We start from the raw sequence: 12,916 nt of genomic DNA on the forward strand, positions 1-12,916 counted from the left end.
GTGTACACCGCCAACCCATTCACATTTCTAACCGTTTTTCCCCACTCGACGACACACCCGCCGAGGATCAAACTCTGGTTATTGGCGACTCTGTTTTGAGAAATGTGAAGTTAGCGACACCAGCAACCATAGTCAATTGTCTTCCGGGGGCCAGAGCAGGCAACATTGAAGGAAATTTGAAACTGCTGGCTAAGGCTAAGCGTAAATTTGGTAAGATTGTAATTCACGTTGGCAGTAATGACACCCGGTTACGCCAATCGGAGGTCACTAAAATTAACAATGAATCTGTGTGTAACTTTGCAAAAACAATGTCGGACTCTGTAGTTTTCTCTGGGCCCCTCCCCAATCGGACCGGGAGTGACATGTTTAGCCGCATGTTCTCCTTGAATTGCTGGCTGTCTGAGTGGTGTCCAAAAAATGAGGCGGGCTTCATAGATAATTGGCAAAGCTTCTGGGGAAAACCTGGTCTTGTTAGGAGAGACGGCATCCATCCCACTTTGGATGGAGCAGCTCTCATTTCTAGAAATCTGGCCAATTTTCTTAAATCCTCCAAACCGTGACTATCCAGGGTTGGGACCAGGAAGCAGAGTTGTAGTCTTACACACCTCTCTGCAGCTTCTCTCCCCCTGCCATCCCCTCATTACCCCATCCCCGTAGAGACGGTGCCTGCTCCCAGACCACCAATAACCAGCAAAAATCTATTTAAGCATAAAAATTCAAAAAGAAAAAATAATATAGCACCTTCAACTGCACCACAGACTAAAACAGTTAAATGTGGTCTATTAAACATTAGGTCTCTCTCTTCTAAGTCCCTGTTATTAAATGATATAATAATTGATCAACATATTGATTTATTCTGCCTTACAGAAACCTGGTTACAGCAGGATGAATATGTTAGTTTAAATGAGTCAACACCCCCGAGTCACACTAACTGCCAGAATGCTCGTAGCACGGGCCGAGGCGGAGGATTAGCAGCAATCTTCCATTCCAGCTTATTAATTAATCAAAAACCCAGACAGAGCTTTAATTCATTTGAAAGCTTGACTCTTAGTCTTGTCCATCCAAATTGGAAGTCCCAAAAACCAGTTTTATTTGTTATTATCTATCGTCCACCTGGTCGTTACTGTGAGTTTCTCTGTGAATTTTCAGACCTTTTGTCTGACTTAGTGCTTAGCTCAGATAAGATAATTATAGTGGGCGATTTTAACATCCACACAGATGCTGAGAATGACAGCCTCAACACTGCATTTAATCTATTATTAGACTCAATTGGCTTTGCTCAAAATGTAAATGAGTCCACCCACCACTTTAATCATATCTTAGATCTTGTTCTGACTTATGGTATGGAAATTGAAGACTTAACAGTATTCCCTGAAAACTCCCTTCTGTCTGATCATTTCTTAATAACATTTACATTTACTCTGATGGACTACCCAGCAGTGGGGAATACGTTTCATTACACTAGAAGTCTTTCAGAAAGCTCTGTAACTAGGTTTAAGGATATGATTCCTTCTTTATGTTCTCTAATGCCATATCCAACACAGTGCAGAGTAGCTACCTAAACTCTGTAAGTGAGATAGAGTATCTCGTCAATAGTTTTACATTCTCATTGAAGACAACTTTGGATGCTGTAGCTCCTCTGAAAAAGAGAGCTTTAAATCAGAAGTGCCTGACTCCATGGTATAACTCACAAACTCGCAGCTTAAAGCAGATAACCCATAAGTTGGAGAGGAAATGCCGTCTCACTAATTTAGAAGATCTTCACTTAGCCTGAAAAAAGAGTCTGTTGCTCTATAAAAAAGCCCTCCGTAAAGCTAGGACATCTTACTACTCATCACTAATTGAAGAAAATAAGAACAACCCCAGGTTTCTTTTCAGCACTGTAGCCAGGCTGACAAAGAGTCAGAGCTCTGTTGAGCCGAGTATTCCTTTAACTTTAACTAGTAATGACTTCATGACTTTCTTTGCTAATAAAATTTTAACTATTAGAGAAAAAATTACTCATAACCATCCCAAAGACGTATCATTATCTTTGGCTGCTTTCAGTGATGCCGGTATTTGGTTAGACTCTTTCTCTCAGATTGTTCTGTCTGAGATATTTTCATTAGTTACTTCATCCAAACCATCAACATGTCTATTAGACCCCATTCCTACCAGGCTGCTCAAGGAAGCCCTACCATTATTTAATGCTTCGATCTTAAATATGATCAATCTATCTTTATTAGTTGGCTATGTACCACAGGGTTTTAAGTTGGCAGTAATTAAACCATTACTTAAAAAGCCATCACTTGACCCAGCTATCTTAGCTAATTATAGGCCAATCTCCAACCTTCCTTTTCTCTCAAAAATTCTTGAAAGGGTAGTTGTAAAACAGCTAACTGATCATCTGCAGAGGAATGGTCTATTTGAAGAGTTTCAGTCAGGTTTTAGAATTCATCACAGTACAGAAACAGCATTAGTGAAGGTTACAAATGATCTTCTTATGGCCTCGGACAGTGGACTCATCTCTGTGCTTGTTCTGTTAGACCTCAGTGCTGCTGTTGATACTGTTGATCATAAAATTTTACTACAGAGATTAGAGCATGCCATAGGTATTAAAGGCACTGCGCTGCGGTGGTTTGAATCATATTTATCTAATAGATTACAATTTGTTCATGTAAATGGGGAATCTTCTTCACAGACTAAGGTTAATTATGGAGTTCCACAAGGTTCTGTGCTAGGACCAGTTTTATTCACTTTATACATGCTTCCCTTAGGCAGTATTATTAGACGGCATTGCTTAAATTTTCATTGTTACGCAGATGATACCCAGCTTTATCTATCCATGAAGCCAGAGGACACACACCAATTAGCTCAACTGCAGGATTGTCTTACAGACATAAAGACATGGATGACCTCTAATTTCCTGCTTTTAAACTCAGATAAAACTGAAGTTATTGTACTTGGCCCCACAAATCTTAGAAACATGGTGTCTAACCAGATCCTTACTCTGGATGGCATTACCCTGACATCTAGTAATACTGTGAGAAATCTTGGAGTCATTTTTGATCAGGATATGTCATTCAAAGCGTATATTAAACAAATATGTAGGACTGCTTTTTTTCATTTTTGCAATATCTCTAAAATTAGAAAGGTCTTGTCTCAGAGTGATGCTGAAAAACTAATTCATGCATTTATTTCCTCTAGGCTGGAGTATTGTAATTCATTATTATCAGGTTGTCCTAAAAGTTCCCTGAAAAGCCTTCAGTTAATTCAAAATGCTGCAGCTAGAGTACTAACAGGGACTAGAAGGAGAGAGCATATCTCACCCATATGGTCCTCTCTTCATTGGCTTCCTGTTAATTCTAGAATAGAATTTAAAATTCTTCTTACTTATAAGGTTTTGAATAATCAGGTCCCATCTTATCTTAGGGACCTCATAGTACCATATCACCCCAATAGAGCGCTTCGCTCTCAGACTGCAGGCTTACTTGTAGTTCCTAGGTTTTGTAAGAGTAAAATGGGAGGCAGAGCCTTCAGCTTTCAGGCTCCTCTCCTGTGGAACCAGCTCCCAATTCAGATCAGGGAGACAGACACCCTCTCTACTTTTAAGATTAGGCTTAAAACTTTCCTTTTTGCTAAAGCTTATAGTTAGGGCTGGATCAGGTGACCCTGAACCATCCCTTAGTTATGCTGCTATAGACTTAGACTGCTAGGGGGTTCCCATGATGCACTGAGTGTTTCTTTCTCTTTTTGCTCTGTATGCACCACTCTGCATTTAATCATTAGTGATTGATCTCTGCTCCCCTCCACAGCATGTCTTTTTCCTGGTTCTCTCCCTCAGCCCCAACCAGTCCCAGCAGAAGACTGCCCCTCCCTGAGCCTGGTTCTGCTGGAGGTTTCTTCCTGTTAAACGGGAGTTTTTCCTTCCCACTGTCACCAAGTGCTTGCTCACAGGGGGTCGTTTTGACCGTTGGGGTTTTTACGTAATTATTGTATGGCCTTGCTTTATAATATAAAGCGCCTTGGGGCAACTGTTTGTTGTGATTTGGCGCTATATAAATAAAATTGATTGATTGATTGATTGATGACCAGTAAAAGATCAAGGACCAAGATGTCGCCCGGTATGGCGGACCCGGGGTCCCACCCTGGAGCCAGGCCTGGGGTTGGGGCTCGCGCGGGAGCGCCTGGTGGTCGGGCCTTACCCCATGTGGCCCGGCTGGGCTCAGCCCGAAAGAGTGACGTGGGCCCGCCCTCCTGTGGGTTCACCACCTGCAGAGGGGGCCATGGGGGTCGGGTGCAGAGAGGATTGGGTGGCTGTCGAGGGTGGGTGGCCCGGCGGCCCGGTCCACGCTCACAGCCCCTGGCTGTTGGGTCGTGGAATGTCACCTCGCTAGGGGGGAAGGATCCTGAGGGTAGAGTACCTGACCTTCCTGATAGCGCTCCGACTGGGGACTCCATTGTTCTCCTGGGGGATTTCAATGCCCACGTGGGCGGCGACAGTGAGACCTGGAGGGGGGTGATCGGAAAGCACGGCCTCCCCAATCTGAACCCGAGTGGTGTTCAGTTGTTGGACTTCTGTGCTAGTCACAGTTTGTCCATCACGAACACCATGTTCGAGCACACGGGTGTCCATAAGTGCACGTGGCACCAGGACACCCTGAGCCGGAGGTCGATGATCGACTTTGTAGTCGTATCATCTGACCTTCGGCTACGTGTCTCGGACACTCGAGTGAAGAGAGGGGCAGAGCTGTCGACTGATCACCACCTGGTGGTGAGTTGGATCCGCTGGGAGGTTAGGAAGCCTGTCAGACCTGGCAGGCCCAAACGTATCGTGAGTGTCTGCTGGGAACGACTGGCGGAACCCTCTGTCAGCGAGATCTTCAACTCCCACCTCCGGGAGAGCTTCTCCCAGATCCCGGGGGAGGTTGGAGACATGGAGTCCGAGTGGACCATGTTCTCCACCTCCATTGTCGATGCGGCTGCTCGTAGCTGTGGTCGCAAGGTCTCTGGTGCCTGTCAATCCCCGAACCCGGTGGTGGACACCGGAAGTAAGGGATGCTGTCAAGGAGTCCTACTTATCTTTGTTGGTAGGTGGGACGCCAGAGGCAGCTGACAGGTACCGGCAGGCCACGCGTGCCGCAGCCCGTGCGGTCGCAGAGGCAAAAACTCGGGTCTGGGAGGAGTTCAGGGAGGCTATGGAGGAGGACTATCGGTCGGCCTCAAAGAGATTCTGGCAAACCGTCCGACTCGTCAGGAGGCGGAAGCAGCTCCCCACCCGCACTGTTTACGGTGCGGGTGGGGAGCTGTTGACCCTAACTGGGGATGTTGTCGGGCGGTGGAAGGAGTACTTCGAGGATCTCCTCAATCCCATCGTCACATCTTCCAAAGAGGAAGCAGAGACTGGGGACTCGGGGGCGGACTCATCCATTACCCAGGCCGAAGTCACCGAGGTGGTTAGAAAGCTCCTTGGTGGCAAGGCTCCTGGGGTGGATGAAATCCGTCCTGAGTACCTTAAGTCTCTGGATGTTGTGGGGCTGTCTTGGCTGACACGCCTCTGCAACATCGCGTGGCGATCGGGGACAGTGCCTCTGGATTGGCAGACCGGGGTGGTCGTGCCTCAGTTTAAGAAGGGGGGCCGGAGGGTGTGTTCCAACTATAGGGTGATCACACTCCTCAGCCTCCCCGGTAAGGTATATTCCAGAGTACTGGAGAGGAGAATTCGACCGATTGTCGAACCTCAGATTCAGGAGGAGCAGTGGTTTTCGTCCTGGTCGCGGCACACTGGACCAGCTCTACACGCTCCATCGGGTGCTCGAGGGTGAATGGGAGTTCGCCCAACCAGTCCACATGTGTTTTGTGGATCTGGAGAAGGCGTTCGACCGTGTCCCTTGGGGCACCCTGTGGGGAGTGCTCCGGGAGTACGGGGTCCGGGGTCCTTTGCTAAGGGCTATCCTGTCCTTGTACGACCGCAGCAGGAGCTTGGTTCGCATTGCCAGTAGTAAGTCAAACCTGTTTCCAGTGCACATTGGCCTCCGCCAGGGCTGCCCTTTGTCACCGGTTCTGTTCATTATTTTTATGGACAGAATTTCTAGGCGCAGCCAGGGTGCAGAGGGGGTCTGGTTTGGGAACCACAGAATCTCGTCTCTGCTGTTTGCCGGCGATGTGGTTCTGTTGGCTTCATCAAATCAGGACCTTCAGCGTGCACTGGGGCGGTTTGCAGCCGAGTGTGAAGCGTCTGGCATGAAAATCAGCACCTCCAATTCCGAGGCCATGGTTCTCGACCGGAAAAAGGTGCTTTGCCCTCTTCAGGTCGGTGGAGTGTCCTTGCCTCAAGTGGAGGAGTTTAAGTATCTTGGCGTCTTGTTCACGAGTGAGGGACGGATGGAGCATGAGATCGATAGACAGATCGGTGCAGCATCTGCAGTGATGCGGTCGCTGTATCGGACTGTCGTGAAGAGAGAGCTGAGTAGGGGGGCAAAGCTCTCGATTTACCGATCGATCTACGTTCCGATCCTCACCTATGGTCATGAGATTTGGCTCATGACCGAAAGAACGAGATCGCGAGTACAAGCGGCAGAGATGAGTTTCCTCCGCAGGGTGGCTGGGCACTCCCTTAGAGATAGGGTGAGGAGCTCGGTCACTCGGGAGGAGCTCGGAGTCAAGACGCTGCTCCTCCACGTCAAAAGGAGTCAGTTGAGGTGGCTCGGGCATCTTTTCCGGATGCCCACTGGACGCCTCGCTGGAGAGGTGTTCCGGGCACGTCCCACTGGGAGGAGGCCCCGGGGAAGACCCAGGACACGCTGGAGGGACTACATCTCTCGGCTGGCTTGTGAATGCCTTGGGGTTCCCAGGAGGAGCTGGGGGAGGTGTGTGTGGATCGGGAGGTCTGGGCGGCTTTGCTTTAGCTGCTGCCCCCGCGACCCGACTCCAGATAAAGCGGAAGAAAATGGATGGATGGATGGATGGATGTTCCCTGAGTGGGTCTTTCTTTTATTTATTTGTCACCAATTTGGTTAAAACTGTGTTTTGAATGTACTTCATCAGAGTTGTAATTATTTTTCTGTGTTTAGACCGTAATGCTCATTATAACAGTAGAATCCAGAGCAATGGTAGAACGGGGTGCTTAAAATAAAATTCTTTCTCTCTACAAAAGGACATGCTCATATTAGATTTTTTTTTCTTCTTCTTTTTTCCCCTCTTCCCCTCTGATTTTCCATCAGGGAGCTCTTTGCAATTTAATCATCACTAAAATCATTAAAAAGATCTGAAGATTAAATTATATTGGCATTTGCAAAGTTATGTAATACATTTACATTACAATGAAGAAATTAAAATAATGCATTTTCGCTGTCTGGGGCGTAAGAAATTTCCACATGGGAAATATAACCGGAGAAGTGGACAGACTCTTATTTTCTTTGCCTTTGGTGGTGGTTAATGGGTGAGTGGCGTTTCAGATTTCATTGTGTGAATGGTTCCTCAGTATCTCCCTTTGATAGATGTCCCTGAAACAGAGGCCCTCAGTGGAAATTGTGGATTATGAAATGAAAATGAATTTTTGAGAAGCAGATAAAATTGGATGAAGATTTGTCATACTTTCCTCTAAATTGTACTTAGAATATTTGGGGGGAACTGGGGAGGTATTTCAGCACAGACATTATGATAGCCAAGGATCTGTTTGATATATCCCATTGTCACTGACAGACCACACATTTAACACACTCTTAAAGGTGTGTGTGTGTGTGTGTGTGTGTGTGTGTGTGTGTGTGTGTGTGTGTGTGTGTGTGTGTGTGTGTGTGTGTGTGTGTGTGTGTGTGTGTGTGTGTGTGTGTGTGTGTGTGTGTGTGTGTGTGTGTGTGTGTGTGTGTGTGTGTGTGTTTCAGGGCTGACAGAAGAGGAGGTGGAATTGGCCATCCAACGGTCTGGCAGCACAGAAGTAGTCCTGAGCCCTGCAGGTCCCCCAACTCCACTTCACATAACCCAGCCTGTTCCTGTACCACACGGTAAGTGGACACAAACATTCACTTCTACCCGTCTGCTGCTCGAAAGATACTGTGCAAATTATTACAATTTATGTCCGTTCTCATGTGAGGGGACCTCATTTTTGTTGTGTTTTCACTGACTGGGACACTCATGTCTGTCACTGTCACTGAAGACAAAAGTCAAAATAATTCACCATTGAACATTTATGTGCAATATTGTCTTTTTATTCTATGCTAAGCCAATATGCCATCTCCCGTCAGTACATTGGACAGCTGAAGGCCACATCGCTACACTTTCACTTCTGGCAAAGGAGAGGAAAGCTTATTCGCTTATATATTTCAGCATTTCTTTGTCTATGTCTGCTGTGTTGTTGTCAACAGGATATGTCCAAAAGACACTGATGGATTTCAGTAAAATTTTGTAGAGAGGTAGGCAGAGTTGATTGATTTTGAGGCCGATGTGGATACAGGAGGGAATTTCTGCACATAAGGGTAAAGTCCATCACTCTACATGTCTGTGTCCTTGGACAAGACACTTCATCTGCAATGTCTCAGGTCACCCAGCTGTAAGTGGGTACAAGCTTTAGCTGGAGAATGACCTTGCAATGGCCTGGAGTCCCATCCGGGGTGAGTCAAAATATCTTGTCTGCTTCATAGTGCAGAATGCAGAGATAAGCACAGATACCACTATGTCAGACTTACTCCTTCTTGTTCTGTTGATTTCCATGTTGGAACGCCCACCCAATTTTTTAACGTAAGTTGGTTAAATGCCCACCTAAAAATAATTTTGTGACCCCCATCACATCATAAAAAGCAAAAAAAAAATCTGTTTTCACAAAGTTTTTTCTCATTGCCTCCGTGTCTTACCCGTGATGACTTCATCAGTGTGTGCTGATAGTAGTCGCATAAGAGTGACGGCAATTTGAAAGTCTGGAGTACAAGAGTTGCGCACAACGTGGAACAGATCTGGCACTGTCTGGCATGAAACAGATGAGTCACAGTATTTGTCATTTATTTTTTTATTTGTGATGTAATCGCACATTTTATTGAAATATGTGGCTTGGTGGAAGTTCCAACATACATAATATTGGCTGTGCTTATCCACCCACCCTTTCTTCAGACAGAATTTTACGTGGAACACCACAGGTGTTCTGATGCGCGAGTAATAACAACTGCTTACTTTCCCGGAATCAAAGCACTAAGCAAAATAAATGCCAGTAATAAAAGTACAAAACAGCAATGCCCAAAAATCTTGAATTAAAGAGCTAATTACATTTTTTTTTTAAATCTAATGAACTCATGGATTTATTATAGTGTCAGGCCAGTAATAGGTGACCATGTGATGATTTCTTTGGTCCTAACTGCATTAACTAACATCCAATATATAGTTCATCCAACATTTACTTGTCAGTCTTTCTTATTTTTTGGAATGTAATCATCTTTATGATACACACCCACATATTCCCTGTTCATTTCTGCATGTTGCTGTGCACCAACAATCAGTGTCTGTTTGACTTTTGTTTTCCAAACTGCACCAAATAGCATCCAGTATGTTGTGCACTGCTTGTTTATTTGTCAATCTTCTTCATTTTTGGGAAAGTCCTTATGTTAAGTAACACAGGCTATACTGTGTACATTTGCTACCCTAATCTAATCTAATCTAATCTAATCTAGTCAAATGTAAAGATCACCCCCAGGAAGGCGTGGTTGAGAAGTGAGTTCCACATAGAGGAAAAAAAAGGTGCACATTATACTGTGCGACTTATATATGTTTTTAATCTTCAGTCTGCATTTTTTTGACAAGTGCGAATTATACGCCGGTGCAACTTTTTCTCCGGAAAATATGGTATACTTAGAATTTAAGCTTGTGGAGGGTGTAGAAAATCCAGAAGGCAAAGTTGTGCTTGGGGTCCAACAAAAACCTTTAAAAAAGTACACTTTGCCGTTATTATTCAGAATGCTTTATCTTTGGCTTGCTAAATATCTGTATCTTTAATCATTAGAGCTGTGAAAGTGTTATAATATTTTCCCTTTGATAGATGTATGTGTGTGTGTGTGTGTGTGTGTATATATATATATATATATATATATATATATATATTTTTTTTTTTTTTTTTTTTTTAGTTCAAATCAGAAATGTGTCAGTGTACAGCACATCCTCATGAAGTTTGCCTTGCCATTCTGTTTCCAGGGGTTCCATCTTTGTCAAGACCCCACACCACAAGCTGTATCTTTATTACCTTAGGAGGTTATGAGTGCTGTCCACTGATTTACCAATGCAGAATGACGTCCGTGTGAAGCTTAACCCATATGACAATGATTCCAGATGTATTCCACCCTCATTTATTACCACACTGTCCTTGACTCCCCTGGCATCTCATGTTTTGTAATGAAAGTGATGTTGATAGGATGGCCATGTAGTTAGGGAGACTCGTGGCTCTCCGTCCATAGTGGGGGGTTTTATATCAAAACGGCTATAAGGGAGCTGCATAATGAGGTGAGAGCTGGGAGTCTTGTATGGGGGGTCAAGCCGAAAAGAGGGGACTACCTCCCTTTGATGTCCTTGTTATGGGGACGGTGCATGCGGACCCGCATTTATCTCTGTCGAAGTAATGGATACTCTGATCTCTATTTCCACATGGTAGAAGGACAGGAAGGCCTCCACTGAACCCAATAAATTTGAGAGGAGATTGGAAAAACGGGGGATGGAGACCACAGTTCCACAGCTTAAGTGACCAAATAAAAAAAAAGGAAGATGGCAGAGTAGAAGTAGGAGAGGAAAAGGGAGAGACAGAGGAAGAATAGAAAGGTCTTGACGAGGAGGGGCAAGTGTAGACCCCTGGTGATACAGTGAGGCTTGTTCAGGGTCAACCACCTATCCCAAGGACTGCTCGGCCTTTCAGAAGCACAGTATTCTGGGATAGGTGACAGTCTGTCACAGCTATAATGTTGATGAAAACCCAAATTTATGTGGTTACCATATACATGTTGGAGAGAATGATTCAAAATTTTTGATAGGAAAGGTCACAGGTTTATTCCTGAACGATGCAGCAGCTCTCTAACACACCCCTTTGTTAGGGAAATAATATCAGGTTTCACATTGAAAATGTGATAATATATGGTTGTGGGTCTCATATTTAATTTGAATATCAAATCTTACCAGTGGTAAGACAGATGTGTTTTTGTTGAAATGGACTGTAGTTTGTTTTCCCACTTCAAGTGTGAATACTGTAGGTCCACTCAAGTACATATACGAGGTCTCTTAGAAAAGTATCGGACCTTTTTATTTTTTTCAAAAACCTGATGGATTTGAATCATGTGTGCTTGCATGAGCAAACCTTGAACCTTCATGCGCATGCGTGAACTTTTCCACGCATGTCGATTGCGTCATTTTCTGCTAAGCAGCCTTTGTGTGGGACGTGCGCTCAGCGTTTTTTCATTCCAAGGAAAAAGACGGAACGACTGGAGCAGCACCGCATCAAATTTTGCCAGAAACTGGGCGACAGCCAGGTGGAAACCATTTGGATGATTCAAACGGCTTTCGGTGACTTTTCAGTCGTGTGACTATCCAAGAAATTGTGGAAGAGGTGGGCATGTCACAGCATGTCCTGTGAGACTTCCAACACGGAGGCACTTCTGCTCCGCCATCAGAAGCTTCAGGAAAGAATTTCGCCGCCACTCTTTTCATGGCAAAATCTTCTTTCACAGTGGAATGTACCGAAAAAGTGCTGATGTCCACCTCTTCTGTAATTTCTCGGATAGTCACACGACGGCCCCGCATCACCACAGTGTTCACTTTGGAAATGATCTGGTCATTTCAGCATCTTGATGGCCGACCGGAGCACGGCTCGCTCTCCACCGTTGTGCGGACGTGTTTAAACCGGTTGTACCACTCCTTAATCTGTGTGATGCCCAGAGGATAGTCACGAAAGCCGTCTGAATCATCCGAATGGTTTCCACCTGGCTGTCACCCTGTTTCTGGCAAAATTTGATGCGGCGCTTCTCCAGTCGTTCCGTCTTTTTCCTTGGAATGAAAAACGCTGAGCGCACGACACACATCTCATACAAAGGCTGCTTAAGAGGAAATGACGCAATCGACAGGCGTGAAAAAGTTCATGCATGCGCACGAAGGTTCAAGGTTTGCTCATGCAAGCACACGTGATTCAAATCCATCAGGTTTTTGAAAAAAATAAAAAGGTCCTATACTTTCCTAACCTACCTCGTAGACTCACACATCTACAGCCAATTTAGAGTCACCACCTTTGTAGGAGCAGTGAAGCCAAAATTCAAGCACGGCACAACCCTCAGAAACGGAAACGATAAAGACTGTTAATAAGGGCGGAATATTTTGACTTGAGTTTTACATACCGTATTCGCACATCGGAGTGCCCAGGACATTCCACATGAAATTCTGCCTGAAGAGGGTATGGACCGATGGACGAACACAGCCAACATAAATAATGTCTGATTTCACTGCAAATAACTCACTCGTTTGTGTCCGTTTTTGTCCTTTTCTCATTCATTAGATGTGTTCCTTGTCAGCTGATGTCTGGCGAGTCCGTCAGAAAGTTCCAGTACATGCTAAAAACTTTGGGCAGACATCAGACAGAGAACTTTCCAGATGGTTCTTTTTGTTCTGTCCTTGTTGCCAGTGGACGCCCAGTTGACAATAAGCTGCTTTCTCATCTTGGCGGCCGAAAACCTGTCACAGCAGAATTCAGTCTTAACCCTCATAAAGTTAGCCATTGTCCTGCAGCACTTCTTGTTTTCTTGCAGAAAAGTCTTTCAGAATAAAAGTGCATTTCAATATAAACTTCGATTCCTCTACCAGCGCACACTGATGACGTTGTCACAGGTAACATGCATAAGAGCTGAGGTAAAAACTTTTTTTGTTTGTTTCTTTTTGCGATGTGTTAGAGTAGCAGCTGGTCTGCTCTGTGTCAGCCTGATCCCGT

General features: G+C 45.0%; 1 protein-coding gene across 1 annotated transcript in view; it reads left to right on the forward strand.

Annotated features, from left to right (window-relative positions):
• Positions 1-12,916, forward strand: part of pex14 (peroxisomal biogenesis factor 14) — a 138,920-nt gene that overhangs the window by 97,808 nt on the left and 28,196 nt on the right. The window contains exon 4 of the mRNA XM_034173243.1: positions 7,863-7,982. Within this exon, the coding sequence (XP_034029134.1) occupies positions 7,863-7,982 (120 nt within the window). The remainder of the gene's footprint in view (positions 1-7,862; positions 7,983-12,916) is intronic.

This window comes from Thalassophryne amazonica, chromosome 6 (assembly GCF_902500255.1).
Source record: "Thalassophryne amazonica chromosome 6, fThaAma1.1, whole genome shotgun sequence".
Classification (NCBI taxonomy): domain Eukaryota; kingdom Metazoa; phylum Chordata; class Actinopteri; order Batrachoidiformes; family Batrachoididae; genus Thalassophryne; species Thalassophryne amazonica.